The 23,325-nt window shown below is 40.6% G+C and overlaps 1 protein-coding gene across 5 annotated transcripts in view; it reads left to right on the plus strand.

The window, feature by feature from the left end:
* KLHL32 (kelch like family member 32) overlaps positions 1-23,325 on the plus strand; it is a 308,567-nt gene that overhangs the window by 212,952 nt on the left and 72,290 nt on the right. For 3 of the 5 annotated variants that reach the window (XM_073675737.1, XM_073675739.1, XM_073675740.1), the window contains one exon: positions 2,939-3,665. In XM_073675737.1, coding sequence (XP_073531838.1) covers positions 2,939-3,665 — 727 coding nt within the window. Of the gene's footprint in view, positions 1-2,938; positions 3,666-10,469; positions 10,728-12,336; positions 12,360-23,325 lie in introns of those variants that run through there. The other 2 variants (XR_012318437.1, XM_073675741.1) reach the window with 2 other exon arrangements.

The following is a 23,325-nucleotide window of genomic DNA, read 5'->3' on the forward strand; positions in this document are numbered from 1 at the left end:
AGGGTGTATTTTATTTACCAATGTCTTAGGTGCTTTACGACTTAATGAGATAAATGACCCTAATTTCATTTTTCTAAAGAGTACGTTTGTATCTAATAACAGTATTACTGTTCTATAATTTATTAGTATGTGATTGTAAAATATGGTTAGTGTAATCTTTTGTATTCCACAAGTATGTGGCTACAGAATTTGTGTGTTGTTATCATAGTGATCTGTTTTGGAGCACTCGTAATGAATTCATGATACATGTGACCAGAGGAAGCGTACAGCAATGCGAAACGTCTACTGCTCAGAGTGCTTTCTACATTGTTCACCTGCTGATTTTTACTTTTTTTGGATTAACTAAAAATACTTGATATAATCTGGTGAGTGTTGTTCTTCTGATTATTTCTGTGACTGGATATTTTGAAGAATTTTATTTAGCTGAATACCTGGACTTGAAGTGGCCCCCCCGTGGTGAACTCCTGAAGTCTTGTGTGCTTCTGAGGCAGCGTTAATTTCTGTTCTCAAAAGAGTTGTAGTAGAAAATTTTGCTTAAATCAAGGATCATTTACACTTAGAGATTTAGTTGGTTAATGTCCATAGGATACTCGTACTGTAATTAATCCTTAGATCCTGCTTTTCCTAAATATGTGCTGTGCACAATAGTGCCCAAGGTCAGTCATTGTTATGCTTCATCTAAGCTCTAAGACTTTTTGAAATACATGGAGGACAGATTGAAAAGTGTACCACATATAGATAAAAAGAATTAACTAAATAAAAAATGTGATATTTTTTTTGAAATAAAGAAAAATATAAGCAATGGATATAGCTAAAATATGTTGAGTATTCCTTAAGTACAACTTTCAGTGACCATCATGACAATCTGTAAGTGCCATGTAGTAAAACAATTTGAGCCTTCGGTTAGTTATATGGTACACTTTGTGCTGCCGCTCACTGACTTGCTATTGACATTTACTTTTGATAAACTGCTGACAGGATGTGTGTTTTAGTTTAATAGTTAATGATGCTATGTAATTTAGAAGAAAAGCGTATCGCGGCTCCTCTGAAACATTGCATGTTTTTTAAAATTATAGAGTGTGTACACGATAGACGTAAGACAATATTTAGTTCTAATAAGTGTAAAGATGGAGAAGCACATATCTTCTACTGTAGGTTTCTCCTTGCTTTCTTGCCTTTTTGACAGTGATTTTACCACTATGGCTAAGATGTGTATTGGACAAAATACCTGTAAAATTTTTCCCACAAAATGAAGTTGTAACATCAAAGAATTTTTAATCAAGTAGTGAAAATTGGAATATGTTTTTTATATCACCAATTGTTTATATATATAGTATGTATATATATATATATATATATATATATATATATATAATGTGTGTATGTGTATATATATATACATATATATCTATACATGTATACATTATTATCACTTCTAGTTGTAATTTTCATTTTTAGTATAAATCTAAATGGAAGAATGTTACCATAATAAATATGTATTTGTTTCTAGTATGGTTAGTTACCCATCTTTATTTTGGGCCTCTCACCCTTTCCCTTACTTATAAGGGAGCTCACCTCTGAGAAGGTTCGTCTAAAAAATGTATCCAACTAGTACATGCCGATATATTTTTCACATAGACCGTTGATCATTGTAGAAAATCATTCACAACATTGGTCTGTGTTGCTATCTGTACGCACCCTGTTTTTCACATGGACAGCACACTTACCGAAAATACATTCATGTGAACATTCCCTAAGTGAGAAAAAATGTATACTCACACAAAGGTCTACCACTCTCACTTGTTCTCTTAAGAAATGGTAGAACTTCTTTTTCGTTAGGTTTATGTTAAAACTCTATATTGAAAACTTACACGTATTGTTACAGCTATAGGTTGTTCACTTTCAGTAGATAAATGGCCCTGGCTGCAGGTTATTATAGAGAAACAAACTGAGCTATACTCGCCTTTCCCGGGTCCATTAGCAAGATTCTGCTGCTGCTCCTGATGTCTGCCATTGGCTGCTGCTGAGGTCACATGGACAGCACGGCAGCCTTTCAGTGCGCTCAGCGGCTCTGAATGGGGAGTTCCATCTACACTGGAAGAGCAGCAGAGCTCACTGATTGGCTCCTGCGCTGTCGACGTGATGTCAGTGCTGCATCCATTGTCAGACGACCGATGCAGAGGAGGCAACTCGCCAGTGGACCAGGGGAAGGTGAGTACAATGCAGTTTATTTCTTTATCGTTTCATTATTTTTATTATACAGTTTCATAAAAGAAACATTCCAGAGATAGAAACAGTAGATAAACTGACTAGTCAAGCTAGATGAATAACAATGTACAAGTATTTTTTTTTATAAACCAAGTATAAAAAAAGAAAATAAATAGAAAATTGAGCAGGAAAAATAAAATAAAACAAGGAAAGAAAAGAAGAACAAGGGGAAAGGAGGGGAGGTGTTGTTCAAAATTTACAATTTTGAATTGGTTAGGTCATCTAGCCAAGAATTCCCTTTATCTCTTAAACTGAAACCAAGGGCTCCATGTTCTGAAGAACTGGTCAGTCCTGTCATGGTCCAAGACAATGAGCTCCTCTTTCTTAGAAATGAAGGTATCTAGCTACTCCACAAGAGTGTACCTGTGAGGTCTTTCAGTGATGTGGAATAACCAAACAAGCTGCTTGTATGGAGAAACGCATTACACCTTTCTCAATGAAGAGAGTGAGCCAGGAATAACAGCAGAGCCATCGCAATGGACCAGTGGACAGTTTGTTTCTTTATAATAGCCTGCAGCTGGGGACATTCATTTACTGAAAAGTAACAATTAATTACACATATATAAATAATACGTATATTAGTTTCTTTAAGTGTTTATGCTATGCTTATTTATGAAAAGGCTATGATCCATTGATGAGTATTTAACGTGTAATTGTTCCTTTCTTTTAGCTGGCTGTAAGATGGCTGGAGCACAATTGCCGTTATCAGTACATAGATGAACTGTTGCAGTATGTACGTTTTAGCCTCATGGATACAAATACACTTCACACTTTTGTCCTTTCTCATCCTTTGATCCAAGCCAGTGAAACAGCTACAGCACTAATTAATGAAGCCTTGGAATATCACCAAAGTATCTATGCACAGCCAGTGTGGCAGACCATACGGACGAAACCACGTTTCCAGTCCAACACACTTTACATTGTTGGAGGAAAGAAAAGGGAGATCTGCAAAGTTCGGGAGCTAAGATATTTTAATCCTGTTGATCAGGACAGTGTTCACATTGCTGGAATTGCAAATTGGAGTGAGTTGACTCCTATGCCAGTAGGCAGAAGCCATCACTGTGTGGCAATCATGGGTGACTTTTTATTTGCAGCAGGCGGGGAAGTTGAACATGCCACTGGACGCACCTGTGCGGTGAGGACAGCATGCCGATATGATCCACGAAGCAATACATGGATTGAATTAGCTTCAATGAAGAATTGTCGTGAACATTTTGTTCTGGGTACACTGGACAATTGTCTTTATGCCGTAGGGGGCAGGAATGAATTACGACAGGTTCTACCATCAGTAGAGCGGTACTGTCCAAAGAAGAATAAATGGACTTTTGTACAATCATTTGACAGATCCCTTTCATGTCATGCTGGATGCATTGCAGATGGCCTTCTCTGGATATCAGGTTAGTGAGTTGTTAGAAGTATACATATTAGATATTAATAGTTTTACAAAATAAAATGTTTATAACATTGAAAGTACGGAGAAGACATATTGTAAGGGCAGCCATCATACTCTCATTATTGTCCAACCTCATTGGACCCTACAAATAAAGATAATGAATGATCAGAATAATTAGATCAATATTCTTTAAAGAGGACCTATTTTTTCTCCTTGCTTGCGTGTTTTACCAAATACTTGTGTTCCATATGACATAATTCACGAGCATATTTTCTACCTGGAAATGTATGAATAAATAAACAATTGGGTGTAACTATCTAATAGGCGTTGTCCCTACTTTGATACTATCAATCAACAATGTCGGACTCTGTAGTCATTATTGCAGTATGGTACAGTATGTTCTCCAGCTGCTACGGCATATCTTTTCTCTATAACACGTTATAGACCTGTTTTAAACTTTGTGAAACCAAATACCTCAATAATCAAATAAATTAAAAATAATTTAATTAATAATAGGGGGTAACGTTTTTCCTTCTGGAGAGTGACATGCCATGCATGTCAGTGTAAGGAGGCTTATACGCCATGCAATGCTCTTCTGGGAAATTATATATGCAAATTTCCTCTTCAGAGAGGAAGAGGACTTGAATTCTAGTGCCACCTATTGGAAGTAACCTGCCATACAGCCAAATCAGATCTCAGACTTTGCACTGATGAGGGACAATACCCCGAAACACCGTGTCTGCAAATTGAGATTCTGGTTTGGCTTTTATCCTAAGTCATGTGACAAGGCTCGTTAAAGGGTCGATAGTAACTTTTAGGATTGCTACTTCCAATAGGTGGCGCTAGAGTTCCCATCCTCTTCATCTCTTAAAAGGTCATTTTCATAATGAATTATGATTATATAGTTTGCTGCCTATTAAAAGCATAGCATGTGGACAGTACGATTACCCCTTAGAGGCATATCATTTAGCCTTTAGGATACATTTTCCGCAGGATTAGAAATTAGGTGTTAAAACATAATTCATAGCATGGCTATTTATGTTACTACAGATGTGACCCTTTATGCTATATTCCCATAATAAGTATTTGGTGCATTTTTTTACAGTGCATATTCTCGTGCACAAAACACACAATGGATGGGCTTTCGTTCCATACCCTGCTGCCAGAACTTAAAATAGCTGATTGCTGGAGAGCTCAACCAGTTTGATATTGATGATTGATCCTAAGGATAGGTCATCAGTCTTATAGTAATGGAAAATCCCTTTGTCAGATCCCCATCATTCAAATCAAACATTTGTTGCTTTATATGAGAACAATTTTATAATGCTTTTACTTATCCCAGTGATTATGACATTGTTTTTTTTTAAGGATAGATATTTATGTCAGTGGTAAATTTTGGTTGATAATTTTGGTGTTTGGTTGATACATTTGCAAAAATTTGCCATTTTGAAAATCAAAATTTTTTTGCTTGTAGGACATACCACAAAAAGTGTTAATAATTATCATTCGCCCTAGATCTACTTTTTGTTATTGTTATTTCAAAATTTCCTTTTTTTTTCTTCTTTGGCTGTTAGATAGTTTATATGTTTCACAACAATTTTTTAAAATTTCAAGAAAATGTTCAAAACTATTTGTTAAAGGACCAATACAGTTTGAAGTGGCTTTAAAGGGAATCTGTCAGCAGGCTTTGTTACTGCATCTCAGAGTAGCATGATATAGGCAAAGAGACTCTGAATCTGACACTTATTTTACTGGGTGCAGCGGTTCTGACAAAATCTGAGTTTTTACGGTGCTTTCACAATGCTTTTAGCCACCCGTTCAGTGGCTCATATCGGGGCTTACGTCCGAACCCCCTGCAAAAAGGGATACAGACATATGCACCGACAGAGCCATAGACTATAATGGTGCTGGCTGAGCGAACGTGCGCTCTAATGTGCATCATTTTCGGGCATGTACGTCTATTGGAGGCGGACCCTCAGATGCAGTCTGGGGTTCGGATGTAAGCCGCGACAGGGACATAGAACGGATGCCTGAATGCAATGTGAAAGCATCTTTAGATTTAGCAATGTAGTCGAGCTGAGAAAGCTAAGCCCCCCTTGTTACCACTGACAAGCAGACATTACGAACAGGTGGAGGAATATGAGCAGTCAAAATCATATGGGAGGGCAACAGCATGAGGGAGGGGACAGTTGAGTATCAAGCATGGTGGGTCGAGAGTCAATAACAAGGATGCAGCTCTTATGCCTTATTGATTATTGTTGAGCAATCAGTCATTGGTCCAGCAGATGAAACCTACAAAGAGGCGCAGCACTGCACCTTTACTTATAGTTTTGCTGACACAGGCTTAGGAGGGTGTAAGTGATCGGAGGACCCTAGGTGAACAGGGGAGGGAGGCACTAAATTCATGTTCATTTGTGCGATCACCATAATTCATTAATCAATCATGGTGATCATAAGCCTGATAACTAAACAGAGAAGGGAGAGATGCTCTGCAGGTAACAGCAGGAGCCCCTTTAACCTCTTACTGACGGAGCCTATTATGTCCTTAATGACCAAGCCTAATTTTACAATTCTGACCAGTGTCCCTTTATGAGGTAATAACTTTGGAAAGCTTCGATGGATCCCGCTGATTCTGAGTTATTTTTTTCGTGACATATTGTACTTCATGATAGTGGTAAAATTTCTTTGATATCACTTGCATTTATTTGTGAAAAAAATGGAAATTTGGCGAAAATTTAGAAAATCTTCAATTTTCAAACTTTGAATTCTTATGCCCTTAAATCAGAGAGATATGTCACACAAAATAGTTAATAAATAACATTTCCCACATGTCTACTTTACATCAGCCCAATTTTTGAAACAACCCTAACCCCTAACCCTTTTTTTTTGTTAGGAAGTTAAAAGGGTTAAAAGTTGACCAGCGATTTCTCACTTTCCAAACAAAATTTACAAAACCATTTTTTTAGGGACCACATCAAATTTGAAGTGACTTTGAGGGGTCTACATGACCGAAAATACCCAAAAGTGACACCATTCTAAAAACTGCCCCCCTCAAGGTGCTCAAAACCACATTCAAGAAGTTTATTAACCCTTCATGTGCTTCACAGGAACTGAAGCAACGTGGGAGAAAAAAATGAACATTTAACTTTTTACTTCAGACCCCAGTCTTTTTATTTTCACAAGGGTAACAAGAGAAAATGAACTCCAAAAATTGTTGTGCAATTTCTCCTGAGCACGACGATACCCCATATGTGATTTAGGCGCAGAGTAGGGCTCGGGAGGGAAGGAGCACCGTGTGACTTTTTAACGCAAAATTTGCTGGAATCGAGGGCAGAGGCCATGTCGTGTTTGGAGAACCCCTGATGTGCCTAAACAGTGGAAACCCCCCACATGTGACCCAATTTTGGAAACTACACCCCTCAGGAATTTTATCAAGGGGTATAGTGAGCATTTTGAACCCAAGGATACAACACAGAATTTGATAACATTAGGTCGTCATATTGAATACGTCGGATACCCGAGTGACATGCTCGAGTCCCCGCCCCGTATCTTTCGCGGCTGTCAGACACCTCCAAAAAAACATGCGGGGATTGCACGTGTATGGCAGGCAATCTCGTCATGTTTTTTTTGGCTGTATAACAGCCGCGAAACATGCAGGGCGAGGACTTGAGCACGTCACTCGGGCACCCGCGATACTTGGTGCATACCCGAGCACTCAATGCAAACTCAAGTAGTGAGCATTTGCACTCAACACTAATGACAATGTATTCAATATGACGACCTAATGTTATCAAATTCTGTCGTACCTCTAGGTTCAAAATGCTCAACACTAGTCATCATATCGTCGTCATCCCAATCCTAACTCCAACCCTATCCCCAACCCCAACACAACCCTAACTCCAACCCTAACACAACCCTAACCCCAACACAACCCTAACCCTAATGCTAACACTAACACAACCTTAATCCTAATCATAATCCTAACACAACACTAATCCTAACACAACCCTAAAGGCCCCGTCACACATAACGAGATCGCTAGCGAGATCGCTAATAAGTCACGATTTTGGTGACGCAATAGCGATCTCGCTAGCGATCTCGTTACGTCTGACAGGTAGCAACGATCAGGCCCCTGCTGTGAGATCGCTGATCGTTACAAAGCTTCCTGGACCATTCCTGGGTCGTTGCGCTCCCGCTGGGCAGTTGTGCATCGCTGTATTTGACACCTTATCAACGACCTTGTTAGCGATTCAGAACTGAGACATGTAGGCGTGCATAAATTGGACTTTTCTGCGCTCCTCGTCCCCGATTGGTGGTCACTACTGCGTCCTTGTTTTTTCAGATCCCACCAGCGTTCTCCGGCTGTGACTCCACTTTGAAGAAATCAGGCATCTTTAACGAGGTAGGTATTGTTTGGGGTCTCAAATGAGTTTTCATTTTTAATGGAGACGCAGTAGAGATCCCATCTGACCGGAGACGCAGTGTTAAACCAAGGCCACCCAATCTGAATGCAGTAGCGTCCACCAACTGGAGATGAGGGGGGCGCGGAAAAGCAATTTTATGCACGCCTTTCTGACAAAGTACAGTCCCTATCAAGGTGTGGATCGTTGAAATAGCTGCTGTGTAAAAGCGTCCCAATGACCACCGAGATCGTTGGTTAGATCGCTGGGACGGTCGAGATCGTTGGAAAGTTCTGCATGTTTGACATCTCCCCAGCGATCCCAAAACCGTGACGCAGTAACGATCTCGCTAGAGATCTCGCTAGCGATCTCGTTATGTGTGACAGGGCCTTAATCCTAACCCTAACACAACCCTAACCCTAAGCCTCACAGCAAAGAGTGGAAAAAAAAATTCTTTTATTTTATCATTTTTATCTAACTAAGGGGGTAGCAAAAGGGGATTTGATTTACTATTTTTTTTGATCAATGTGATGTGGTCTATTATATTGGCCGGCAGACCTCGACGGTCGCACTGCGCATGCGCCCGCTATTTTTTTTCCAGGAAGATGATGGAGGGCCGGAGGACGGATCAGGAGATATGGGGGATGGTTAAAGTAGCGGGTGGGCTCGGGGGGCTTCACTTCTCTCTCAGCTGACATGTATATCATGTTAGAGGAGAGAGAAACCATTGTAACTGCGGGCACTTTTTTTTTTTCTGTGATCGCCTTTATTTACAGAATAACAGCGATCACGTGGTCGGGGACTGGAAAAACCGCCCCTGATCATGTTTTCCAGGGTAGCCCCCTGTGCCCCTGGTAGCTGAGACCCAAGAGATTTTTTGACTCTGGGGGGGCACTACAGCCTTATTCCCGATCACCGTTTTAAAATGGCAATGAGGGAATAAGGCCCCTTAAAGGCCGCCTTTTTTATGCGTATCGGCGGTCGTTAAGGGGTTAAAGGGAACCTGTCATCACGATTTAGTATGTTAAAATGAAAGTATGGCCATAATGGCGCTTTTATATTGATTTAATAGATTCCTGTAGGGAAGAAATCCTCTACCTGGTTCTTGTTTAATTCACATTAGATGTTTTGATGCAATATCCTTTTCGTGCATCGGGCAGGGACTTTGGGGCTGGACTGTGGGTAGAGTTTTCGGCTCTGCCGTGACTACTCTGCGTCTGTACGAGCCTTATTTTTTAAAGTTGCTTGCACACATTTATCTCCCATGGTCTTCAGCAAAACGGTGGCGGCGTATGCGCAGATTCAGACCTTGGTTCAATGAAGAGCCAAGATTTCAATCTGTTCATGTGCCGCCACCGGCGTTATTTTGCTGAAGATCATCGGATGTCATTCTGTGAATGTGCAGCAGCCAGCACCATTTTGCTGAAGACCACTAGGAGATAAATGTGCGCAAGCACCACCAGCGGCAAGGGCGGCGCTAGCATGAATGCTCCTTTCAAAAAATAACAACCTTTCACCTTCTGAAATAGGCACCCCTGGCAATAATCCGTCTGCAAGCTTTGTCCGTCAATACTAATGGCCGAGCATGCGTAGTACCTGTCATCATAAAAAAAGAGTTCCCCCACCTACCCACCCCCAGTTTGCAAAACTTATGTGAGACTCTTTTTTATGATGACAGGAACAGGGCTTGCTCGGCTAGCTGATTGGCCATTCGTATGGAGGGACAAAGCTTGCAGACGGAATAACACCAGGAGGCCTATTTCAGAAGATGAAATGTTATTTTTTGAATGGAGCATAATTTTTAAGAATTGTAGATTACAAAAATATTTATTTCCACGTTTTCTGCTTAGTTAAATGTATTCTTTATGGTGGCATAACCCCTTTAAGGAAGCAAAGTGATCCCTGTTTTACCAGTATTATGTACAAAGAACATCCATGTTGCGGAAGTCTGTGAAGTATAGCTTAACCCATCAGACTTTTTTCACCTACAGAAAAAAGTTTGTACAGTTCTGAATGAAATCAGAGCCATATGGAAGTGCAGTGGAGATCTCGTGTATCTCTAAGGAAGACTTATTATGGTTGCACGCATAGGTCCTAAAACAAAATTTTATTTTTATTTATTGTATATTTTTAGAGTACCATTAAGTTCATGGTGCTGTACATGTGTAAAGGGTTTTCATACAAAATGCAAATATAAAATTGCAATGTACAGAATAACACAGACTGTTACAGAGGGGAGAGGACCCTCCCCTCTCTGGCTTACATTCTACAATTTATTTAGTGTTTGTTTATAGTCATTGAAACCTATTTCATTAGCTTTATTAGTTATCAGAACAGATTTTAGTTAATTTAGTTTTCATAGCTAGTCACCTACAGTACGCTATAGCATTTCTTTTTTTTCATTGCAGTCAGATTTTGAATAGATCGAGTTGGATTGATCTGCCTGAAAAGTACAAGACATTGATGTCCATTTTCAAAGAGAATTATAAGTCACTTGAATACAGAAGAGATATTGTAAGACGCCTCCAATTTTGAAATTTTCCGTCAATCAAAAAAGTGGTATCAATTTTTCAAGAGAGTTTAAATGAAAAGAGATTGTCATGACCACCTGCATGAATGCATCGATAGGTTTATACATCATGAATGAAGATTTAACACTCAATAATAGCCACCATAGTCTAAACATTACTGAGTATTTTATATAGAGACGCTATTAAACCACCAAGGCATTTTATTGCAGAGCACCTCGCAACTTAGAGCTGTCATTTCCTAACCCAAGTTGAATAAGCACTTGAATCATGACACTCTTTATAGAGAAATTACCAATTCTTTCAAAAGACTGCTCTCCGAACAGTCCTGTCATTCTACAAAATATTGGTATTTATCATTGAAATAACTTTCTCTTCACCTTTCCAGTGGCATTCTCTTTCAGTCTTTTGAGAGGTTAAAATTTTCTGTTGCCCATGGTATACTTTGACTAGCACTTCAAGGATGAAACACAGTACAGTTAATTTACATTTTTTTTGGCAGAATGTATTTTAAATTTCATCTGTGTCACTTCAAAGTTAGAAGAAAAGTTGTTTTTGAAAATTGATTCTCATATAAGATGGCATATTTAATGCCAGATGTATCTATAGAATGCTCGCAAGATGCAGATTATCCCCCTGGGGAGGCAGATCAAAACTGCCAATCAATAAAATATACTTATTAGGGGAAACCGAGGAATCTGTGCAACTGCTTTGATTGCAGGGGACAGTGTAGCAGCATGGGGTACCATAACCTAAGAGCAAGAAAATCAGCCTGATGACTTTCAAAGCCAAGAATATTGCTGTAGGCAAGGGTACTCCACACTAGGAAAAATTACAACATATATAGACTGTTAATAATTCCATATCTATTTTTGTGTCGTCAAATCTGTATGCAAATCCTCCGCATCTCATTTCAGAAGATTAATCTAAAAGTGAGAGAAGAGGTATGTGAAGTGCATAAAATTATCAAGGACCTCCAACATTGCAGCCGAGAAGTAAAATATTCAGGAATGAACTTCTCTTGTTTTTGTTTCTCCTGCTTTCAGAATGTTTCATTTTTGAAACAAAGGGACAAAGAGTCTATAGTCATTGTCATAGGGGAAGCAAATGTGTGCAATCCAAGTAGTTGCCGCATTAGTCCATGATGTCTTTTGAAAGTTATATGTAATCTGTTGTGTAAAGCAGTGTAGCCTCTTCTGTGGTTATTTAAAGGGGTAATTACTTTAATTAGTTAGACCACATGAAGGTAAGCCAGTTTGCAATTGAATTTTTTTTTACCTACTTTCTCTTTCTTTCTTCTACAAGGATAGCTTTTATCTTTCATAGTATATAGCTTGTTTACATGGACCTTGGTCACTAGTGCCTGCCCAGACCCTGTCCAAGAGTGCGCAGTAGTTACATTCCAGGAGAGGAGTTAACTCCTAATATACTAGTCAGCTCTCTGCAGCCCATCGATTAGTATACAGCAGTTAGCTGCTCACCTCCCTTCCCCTCACTCTTGGCTCCTGACAGGGTTTTTATCAGTCCTGTGTAATCACAGTCCCTCTATCCCCAGCATCAGAGCTCTAACTTTCCCAAGCCCTGTGCTTGTTCAAATGCCATGTTATCTCTATATATAAATACAGCGATAGCAGTGTATACTCCAGAACAAACAACAGCCGAATGTGTTACAGCAGAACTTGTGCTGAGCTTTTTAGTTCTGCTAATAATACTACTGCTCTGCTTTTCTCCTGAATTGTCACTCAAGGAAGAGTGCCCACCCTGTGAAAAAAGAGGAAGTGCAGAGACTACGGAGTTGTGAGGCAAGTTGAGAATACCCTTATAAGTCTTTTTCCTAAGTCACGTGAAACATGATAAAAATCAGTCCATGGAAATTACATGTTTTAACTCATTTGTATTGTGCTTAAAAGTGATGACACAAGAAACCACAGTTTATTACTTCAAGGAGTTTATAATAGGCATAATTTGTATATTAAATGATGTTTGGCTATTCTTTAGTACATGCTAGTATATTGATTAGCTTAAGATACAAAAAGAAAATTGCTGGGAAGCACTCAAGAAATAAATGTGGAAAATCTTATAGTAATAGAAAAAAAATATTAGCAGAGTTTTCCAGTGATTAAAAAAAGATATATTTTGCTGTTTTGCAAACTTGATATATTGAGACCTACTATTATAGTGTAATTATTAACAGTACTATTAAAGCTTCAGTCCTGAGTTTCAAAAATCTCCACTTCATTACCTAAGAGGGTTACTTCCCACTCCATGTATTGGCACATGGTTACTTGGCACATGATCTTATGGAAAGTGGCATGCCGGGTAGGACCACTTAATGCATCAGCAAGAATGTCACAAGATTGATTCCCCTCATGTCAGCATGCTCTTTTTTACCTCTGGCTAAAAAACTAGCACATTAACATTTTAAAAGTTCCACTAGGGAAGCCTACATCAGCAGGCCGTGCAAGTGGCACGCAGCTAAATGTGTGTTTCCGTTCTACGTGCTTCTGACTTTGGCGCCTTGGATTTTACAGTTTCCTAATTTTAGTGCAATTTGCAACTAAATTTCAAGTAGGAAGGTGAGCTAGAAAGAAAAGGTAAAGTGGCACACCGGCTAGGAGCAGCGGCGGTGACCGAGCACTTTGCAAATTCAACTCCACTTGTGTGGTATTTCATTTTTTTTTTCCCCTTGTTAAAAAGCTAGCCCATTAACATTTTAAAAGTCCCACCGTGAAAGCCATATCAACAGGATGTGCAAGTGACCCATGAAGTAAGTGCGTTCTGCCTCACTGAGCGCTTCTGAGACTGGATCCTTGTATTTTACCGTTTCCTAACTTTGGTGCAGTTTACAACTAAACTTCAAGTAGGAAGATTAAATAGGGGGAAAAGGGAAAGTGGCATGCCGGGTAGAAGTGCAATCACACATTTGACTCGCCTTGTGCCAGATTGTGTGTTTTTTTCACTCTGGTTAAAAAACTAACTCCTTAACATTTTAAAAGTCCCACTAGGGAAACCCACATAAGCTGCTTGTTCAATTGGTGCTAAATGTGCTCTGCCTCTCTGAGTGCTTTTGCCATTGGAGCCTTGGATTTTACCATTCCCTTATTTTGGTGCATTTTACAATTAAACTTCCAGTAGGAAGGGCAGCACTAACGGAAAGGGAAAGTGGTGTGCTCTGTAGGAGCGCTGGCACTTCAACTAGCGTGTCACAAGTTTGACTCCCATTGTGTCAGCGTGCCATTTCTTTTCTGGTTAAAAAAACAAGCACTTTTACATTTTAAAAGTTCCACTAGGGAAGCCCAGCTCCATAGGCTGTACAAGTGATGCATGCACTAAATGCATTTAGCCTTTCTGAGCCAATATCACTGACCAAAGTGGATTCATATGATAAAATATAACTTTTATTATAGTCTTTAACATGTAATGATACAATTCCACCGTGCTATGTGCTGGTCTATCAAGCAAAATAATTAGTTTCAGGACCAGGGTAGCACATGTCCTCAGACTGAGGAATATCTATTTGCCAGATAAAAATGTTAAGAGAGACTCATATCTAATAAACTCACATAGTATGGGGTATATGAAAGGGTAGCTAAAAATGATGGTGTTGCTATAACTCCCCACCAAAAATTCACACAAGCTAACTTTTATGACATCATCTCTGTTTTCAAATCCTATCAGCAAGTTGTGTTGAAGTGTTGCTATATATTTTAATGTTACTGTAATTCACAGCTATAATTTGCAACACTTGCTGAGATAATTCCAATCCCATCAGCAAACTATTATTGCACATCCCGGTTGTTAGTCACATACATCTCAACCAACTAGCCAATTGCGTAGTCACAAGTCCCCTATATGTTATGAGTCTCACTTCATATAAATATAAAACTGATCAGGGGAATAACTAACAGTCACCTCAATGCTCAGCACTGCCTGAAATCTGCAGTGTAGTGACACTATCCCCTATCTAGCTAACATCTCTACGCGTTTCACCCACAACGTGCTTGGTGGGCACATCAGGAGACACACTTTTTATTTATATTACGTAGATATGGTACCAGAGTCCCGATGTTGACTCTGGCAGCCACCATATCAGTCACGCACGGGGGCATAGACACCCGTCTTTTATAAATAATTGCCCACCCCCCAGTCATGACGCGACCACTATAGAACCAATCAGTATGCTCGTACTATCCCACCTTTCTGAGCCAGCCGTCTTGGATTTTACTGTTTCCATATGTTGATGCAGTTTATAGCAAAACTACCAGTAGGAAGTTTGGCTAGAGAGAAAAAGAAAAGTGTCGTGCCGGGCATCGCAGGTTTAACTCTTCTTGTGTTGGCTTGCCTTTTTTTCCTCTGGTTGAAAAACTAGTCTCACTAGGGAACCATACAACAGCAAGAAGTGCAAGTGGTGCACAAGCTAAATTCCCCTTCCCTTTCTCAGCTTGGAGCATTGGGTTTCACTAGGAGGAAGACTGACTTGAGAGAAAAGAGAAAGTGGCGTGCTACTTTGGAGCCCTGGCAAGTCAGCAAGCACATTGTAGTGGTGACTTCTTTTTTTCTCTGATTGAAAAACAAACAAGTGAACATTATAAAGTCCCAATAGAAAGCAGCAAAGGGGAGACATGCAAATGCAACAGTAATGGATAGATGTGCCAGCAACCATCTGCAGGTGATTCCTGAGTTCAAATCTCTTTTTGTCAGTTATCTGTTTAAACGAAGAACATTTTCAAGGTCTAAATAGTGGACATAATCCCTGCTGAATGTGCAGGTTGTGCCAAATAAGAGCATTGATCCTTTATCTTTTTGGCAAATTAGAGATATTATTTAGTTTGTTGATTTAAAAAAAAAAAAAACATGATCTGTCAAGTACTAGAACTCACAAACCACTGCAAATAAGCACAGCCACAGAATAAGGTGCAACACCACAACACACCATCTAAGCATTTCCAGCATTGCATGTTTGAACAATTTAAAAGACCAGTCATAGCCCACACACACACGCACACACGCACACGCGCGCACGCACGCACACGCATACACACACACACACACACACACACACACACACACACACACACACACACACACACACACACACACACACACACACACACACACACACACACACACGCGCGCGCGCGCGCGCGACATAAAACTGTCACACACAGTGGTGGCTCAGCGGTTTCCACTTTGTACACCAAGGTTGTGTGTTCAAATCCTGCCTTAGATTGAATCAATTAATTGAATCATTAATTTAGTGAGGTTCAAGATGCAAAGATTCAAGTTTCAAAGGGATTGGGGAAGGATAGGAGGTGGTCTGTAAATAAAGATAAAGGGGGGTGAAAGGGAATTTTTTTAGCAGATAGAAATGGGGGGGGTTGTAAGAACTTTTGGGAGAAAAGGGTGGGGACTCTAAATAGGGATAAAGGGAGTGGAACAACAGTGGAAGTGGTGAAGGAAAATGAGGGTGAAAGTTGACAGCTGGGGAGGAGTATCATCTTCACATTTTATTATACATGTGCTTTTAATGGCTCTAAAAAACATTTCCCAATATGTATGGTTTAATCTTTGTCATTCTTATGTTCATTGTTTTATTTTGTTTTTTTTTTGCTGATAGTGGTAGAAGATGTAAAGAAAAATAGGAAATATGTTTCCCTTTTTTTTTTTTACGACCACAAAGGACCTCTAAAAACATTTTGAATAGGGTCACTGTGAAGACACGAGGGTCAGTGGGTGCTCTCATCCACTGGCCCGAGACCGCATGGCCCTGGGCTCATCTCACTGAACGCCCACTTTCCTTTCCCGTGGGCATAATTCTACTCAGACAACACAGGGTGAGGACAAAACAGTGTGGCAATTCAGCTGCGACTTCCGGGCTTCCAGGGCCGACTACTCCCACCAGTGGCACCCCACTTTTGCTGGGCACCCACAGAGAGGAGGTAACAACAAGCTTAGGAAGCTGACAGTCCATTGAAACACGTGGCCAGGTGACCAGAGGGTCCCCACCTGGCTTCTCTGAATGTCTCCATGGGGCCAGGTGACCAGAGGGTACAACCTAGCTTCTCTGAACGTCTCCATGGGGGCCAGGTGACCGGAGGGTCCCAACCTGGCTTCTCCAAACGTATCCATGGGGCCAGGTGACCGGAGTGTCCCAACCTGGCTTCCCCAAACGTCTCCATGGGTTCAGTGACATTCAATGGAGCAGATCTGTATTCTTCCAGCTAGGGCCGTGGTCCCTTGAGTTGGCATCCTGTAGAATGTTAAATCTGTGTTCCCCTTTTTGGTGCCATAGTTCCTTGACTGTTGTTCTGTAAAGTTCCTCATGATGGAGCCATGGTGTGCTGGCTGTTGTATTGTAGAGTCTCCCTGCAGAAGGATATACAGTACAGACCAAAAGTTTGGACACACCTTCTCATTTAAAGATTTTTCTGTATTTTCATGACTTTGAAAATTGTACATTCACACTGAAGGCATCAAAACTATGAATTAACACATGTAGAATTATATACTTAACAAAAAAGTGTGAAACAACTGAAAATATGTCTTATATTCTAGGTTCTTCAAAGTAGCCACCTTTTGCTTTGATGACCGCTTTGCACACTCTTGGCATTCTCTTGATGAGCTTCAAGAGGTAGTCACCGGAAATGGTTTTCACTTCACAGGTGTGCCCTGTCAGGTTTAATAAGTGGGATTTCTTGCCTTATAAATGGGGTTGGGCCCATCAGTTGTGCTGTGCAGAAGTCTGGTGGATACACAGCTGATAGTCCTACTGAGTAGACTGTTATAATTTGTATTATGGCAAGAAAAAAGCAGCTAAGTAAAGAAAAACGAGTGGCCATCATTACTTTAAGAAATGAAGGTCAGTCAGTCTGAAAAATTGGGCAAACTTTGAAAGTGCCCCCAAGTGCAGTTGCAAAAACCATCAAGCGCTACAAAGAAACTGACTTACATGAGGACCGCCCCAGGAAAGGAAGACCAAGAGTCACCTCTGCTTCTGAGGATAAGTTTATCCGAGTCACCTGACTCAGAAATCGCAGGTTAACAGCAGCTCAGATTAGTGACCAGGTCAATGCCACACAGAGTTCTAGCAGCAGACATATCTCTTCAACAACTGTTAAGAGGAGACTTTGTGCAACAGGCCTTCATGGTAAAATAGCTGCTAGGAAACCACTGCTAAGGACAGGCAACAAGCAGAAGAGACTTGTTTGGGCTAAAGAACACAAGGAATGGACATTAGACCAGTGGAAATCTGTGCTTTGGTCTGATGAGTCCAAATTTGAAATCTTTGGTTCCAACCACCGTGTCTTTGTGCGACGCAGAAAAGGTGAACGGATGGACTCTACATGCCTGGTTCCCACCGTGAAGCATGGAGGAGGAGGTGTGATGGTGTGGGGGGGCTTTGCTGGTGACACTGTTGGGGATTTATTCAAAATTGAAGGCATACTGAACCAGCATGGCTACCACAGCATCTTGCAGCAGCATGCTATTCCATCCGGTTTGCGTTTAGTTGGACCATCATTTATTTTTCAACAGGACAATGACCCAAAACACACTTCCAGGTTGTGTAAGGGCTATTTGACCAAGAAGGAGAGAGATGCGGGGCTACGCCAGATGACCTGACCACCACAGTCACCAGACCTGAACCCAATTGAGATGGTTTGGGGTGAGCTGGACCGCAGAGTGAAGGCAAAAGGGCCAACAAGTGCTAAGCATCTCTGGGAACTCCTTCAAGATTGTTGGAAGACCATTTCCGGTGGCTACCTCTTGAAGCTCATCAAGAGAATGCCAAGAGTGTGCAAAGCAGTCATCAAAGCAAAAGGTGGCTACTTTGAAGAACCTAGAATATAAGACATATTTTCAGTTGTTTCACACTTTTTTGTTAAGTATATAATTCCACATGTGTTAATTCATAGTTTTGATGCCTTCAGTGTGAATGTACAATTTTCATAGTCATGAAAATACAGAAAAATCTTTAAATAAGAAGGTGTATCCAAACTTTTGGTCTGTACTGTAGGTATCTTTTTATAACCACATCTGTGGTTCAGGTCAACATCCACAGGTCAGGGGGAAAGTGGGATGAGATTAACTCGCATTGTTTGAGTATTTAATCAATCTCATAGTTTGTCCTCCACTGTTTTGCTGGTTAACAAGCTACATGGACTTATACAATGGGTAATCAACATATTAGCAAACATAGATTGTTGAATGACTCTGCATCCCTGTCCTTCAAAGATACTAACATAATAAACTGTATGAGCTAATATAAGAGGTAAATACCAGCCATTCAACAATTCACAAACATCAATTTCAAGAGTCAATGTTCAGACTCATATGACAATAGGCTATGTCTCTTGACCTACTGAAAATATACGTCTGGCCTAATTAAGATTAAATGCTGTGTCGTCACATTGCTCCCCATCTTAATTAGCCAGACGTGTCATCACAGTCACCCTTTATATAAAATTTATTTTTGTATATTGGACATTGTGTTAGGGGGTGAGGCAATAAAGAGACTGTCAGTAACTGTTTTTTTCTGTTTTTTTTGTTTATTCTGTTTCCTCCCTACACACAGTGATCACATGACCCATGGAGGAGGAAGTGCTATCAGTGATTCCTAATTTGTATATACAAGTGCTGATTCAGCACTGTGTATACAAAGATGGAGAAAGTACACATGGTACTAAACCATGTGTATCTTTTTTGGGGGAGTCTGTCTGTTTCTGACCGCCAGCTGTCCATCGCCACAGCTGCATTAGTGTTAAATAAATTAATTGCAAAGCTTCTCCTATCCATTACATTGCTAAAAATGTATAGTACATGGATTGCACACAGATGACAATTTCAAGGACCCATAGACTTGTATGGGTAATTTTGATCTGTTACTCGGAAGATAAAAAATTAACATGCCTCCATTATATTATGTGATCCACTCAGTCCTCAAAAAAACATGGGCATGTGAAAGAATCAGATACTCTAGAATTGGTTTGTGTTCTATATGTGAAAACCACTGACACAATACATACGTGATTTACGGACATCTGAATGAGGCTTTAGAGTATTTGGTGACTAGTAATATACACTGTGTGCACAATTATTAGGCAAGTTGTATTTTAGAGGATTATTTTTATTATTGATCAACAACTATGTTCTCAATCAACCCAAAAGACTCATAAATATCCAAGCTTAATATTTTTGGAAGTTGGAGTGTTTTTTTTTTAGATTTGGCTATCTTAGGAGGATATCTGTTTGTGCAGGTAACTATTACTGTGCAGAATTAGTAGGCAACTTAATAAAAACCAAATATAATCCCATCTCACTTGTTTATTTTCACCAGGTAAACCAATATCAGTGCACAAAATTTAGAAATAAACATTTCTGACTTGCGAAAACAAGAAACAAAAAAATTAGTGATGAATATAGCCACCTTTCTTTATGATGACACTCAACCGCCTTCCATCCATAGATTCTGTCAGTTGCTTGATCTGTTTTCGATCAACATTGTGTGCACCAGCCACCACAGCCTCCCAGACACTGTTCCGAGAGGTGTACTGTTTTCCCTCCCTGTAGATCTCACATTTTATGATGGACCACAGGTTCTCTATGGGGTTCAGATCAGGTGAACAAGGGGGCCATGTCATTATTTTTTCTTCTTTTAGACCTTTACTGGCCAGCCACGTTGTGGAGTAGTTGGATGCATGTGATGGAGCATTGTCCTGCATGAAAATCATGTTTTTCTTGAACGATACCGACTTCTTCCTTACCACTGCTTGAAGAAGTGGTCTTCCAGAAACTGGCAGTAGGTCTGGGAGTTGAGCTTCACTCCATCCTCAACCCGAAAAGGTCCCACAAGTTCATCTTTGATGATACCAGCCCATACGAGTACCCCACCTCCACCTTGCTGGCGTCTGAGTCGGAGTGGAGCTCTCTGCCCTTTTCTGATCCAGCCTCTGGCCCATCCATCTGGCCCATCAAGAGTCACTCTCATTTCATCAGTCCATAAAACCATTGAAAAATCAGTCATAAGATATTTCTTGGCCCATTCTTGACGTTTTATCATATGTTTCTTGTTCAAAGGTGGTCGTTTTTCAGCCTTCCTTACCTTGGCCATGTCCCTGAGTATCGCACACCTTGTGCTTTTTGATACTCCAGTAACGTTGCAGCTCTGGAATATGGCAAAACTGGTGGCGAATGGCATCTTGGCATCTTGATTTTCCTCATTTCATGGACAGTTATTTTGCGCCTTTTTTGGCCAACACGCTTCTTGCGACCCTGTTGGCTATTTGCCATGAAACGCTTGATTGCTCAGTGATCACACTTCAAAAGTTTGGAAATTTCAAGACTGCTGCATCCGTCTGCAAAACATTTCACAATTTTGGACTTTTCAGAACCCGTCAAATCTCTCTTCTGACCCATTTTGCCAAAGGAAAGGAAGTTGCCTAATAATTAAGCACACCTTATATAGGGTGTTGATGTCATTAGACAGCACCCCTCCTCATTACAGAGATGCACATCACCAAATTTACTTAATTGGTAGTTGGCTCTCAAGCTTATGCAGCTTGGAGTAGGACAACATGTATAAAAAGTATCAAAGTGATCAAAATACGCATTTGCCTAATAATTCTGCACGCGGTGTAGTGCCTTGAAAAAGTATTCATACCCTATGAACTTTTCCACAGTTTTTCACGCTACAGCCACAAACCTAAATGTTTTTTATTTGGATTTAATGTGATATACCAACACAAAGTAGCAAGTATTTGTTAAGTATAAAGGAAATGATACGTTGTTCACGCCGGTCTTGATGAGGGGCTTGCCGGAGTCAGATGCCCCTGGTTCATGAATCCTGGCTTGAAAGCTTTAATTAATTGAGCCCAATGGCTGTATGTTTTGGGTCATATTCCTCCTGCAGAATACATTTTGAGCCAATCATATGCCTGTCTGATGCTATTGCATGATTGATAAGTATCTGCCTGTATTTCTTAGCATTGAGAGCTTCATTAATCCTGACAAAATCCTAACTCAAAGGTATCACTTTGTGACCGCAATTTTTCTGTGAGGAACCCTTCTGGACCGAGTTCTCTGAACAGTAGATGAGATTAGCTGGGTCCCACTGGTTGCTGCTTCTTTAAAGCTGATGGCACTGCTGGACATCTTTCAACTAAGAAGGTAAATAAAGATGATGTATCTTTTATCTGCTGCACTAAGATTCCTTGGCCAACCACTGCATCTGTGGTCCTTAACGTTGCCCATTTCTTGGTGCCTCTTCAAAAGAGTTTGTACACATATAAAAATCCCAGTCTGCTTTGAAATTTTTGCCTGGGAGAGACCTCGCTGATGCTAAATACCTACTTTGTGACTTGATGCTGTGCTCAGTCTTGTCATGGTGTGTGACCAGTGACATGAAACTGTCTTCCACAACCTCACTTTGCAGCAGAGTTTAGGTGTTCCTAACCAAGTTCTAAGCCTCCTACACAGTTATTTCTGTTTCAATTAATGACTGTGTTTTGACCAACATATTATTATTATTATTTATTATTATAGCGCCATTAAGTCCATGGCGCTTTACATGTTTAAAAGGGGTATACATAGCAAACAATAAGTACAATAATTTGAACAAAAACGAGTCAGCGACTGGTACAGGAGGAGAGAGGACCCTGCCCGCGAGGACTCACAATCTACAAGGGATGGGTGCGGATACAGTAGGTGAGGCTAGACCTGGTCGTGCAGTGGTATGGTGGAGTGAGAGTTACTGCAGGTTGTAGGCTTGTCGGAAGAGGTGGGTCTTCAGGTTCCTTTTGAAGGTTCCACTGTAGGCGAGAGTCTGATATGTTGGGTTAGAGAGTTCCAGAGTAGGGGGGATGCCCGGGAGAAATCTTGTATGCGATTGTGGGAAGAGGAGATAAGAGGGGAGTAGAGAAGAAGATCTTGGGAGGATCGGAGGCTGCGTGCAGGTAATTACTGGGAGACTAGGTCACAGATGTATGGATGAGACAGGTTGTGGATGGCTTTATATGCCATGGTTAGGGTTTTGAACTGGAGTCTCTGGCAATGGGGAGCCCGTGAAGGGATTGACAGAGAGGAGAGGCCGTGGAATAGCGGGTGACAGGTGGATTAGTCAGGCATTAAAGTTTAGGATAGATTGGAGGGATGCGAGAGTGTTAGTAGGGAGGCCACAGAGCAGGAGGTTGCAGTAGTCAAGGCGAGAGATGATGAGGGCGTGCACTAGGGTTTTTGCAGATTCGTGGTTGAGGAATGTGCGGATCCGGGAAATATTTTTGAGCTGGAGTCGGCAGGAAGTGGAAAGGGCTTGGATATGAGGTTTGAAAGAGAGATCAGAGTCAAGGGTTACGCCGATGCAGCGAGCTTGCGGGACTGGGGAGAGTGGACAGCCATTGACTTTGATAGATAGGTCAGATGGGGGGTTGAGCGAGATGGTGGAAAGATGATGAATTCAGTTCTATCCATATTACAGTTGTGCTCAAAAGTTTACATACCCCAGCAGAATTTTTCCTTTCTTGGGCTTGTTTCAGAGAATATGAATGATACCAAAAAAATTTTTTCTCCACTCATGGTTATTGGTTGGGTGAAGACATTTATTGTCAAACTACTGTGTTTTCTCTTTTTAAATCTTAATGACAACCAAAAACATCCAAATGACTCTGATCAAAAGTTCACATACCCCAGTTATTAATACCGTGTATTGCCCCCTCTAACATCAGTGACAGCTTGAAGTCTTTTG

This window comes from Phyllobates terribilis, unplaced genomic scaffold, assembly GCF_046119375.1.
Source record: "Phyllobates terribilis strain yellow unplaced genomic scaffold, ASM4611937v1 Scaffold_3__8_contigs__length_932513732, whole genome shotgun sequence".
NCBI lineage: Eukaryota > Metazoa > Chordata > Amphibia > Anura > Dendrobatidae > Phyllobates > Phyllobates terribilis.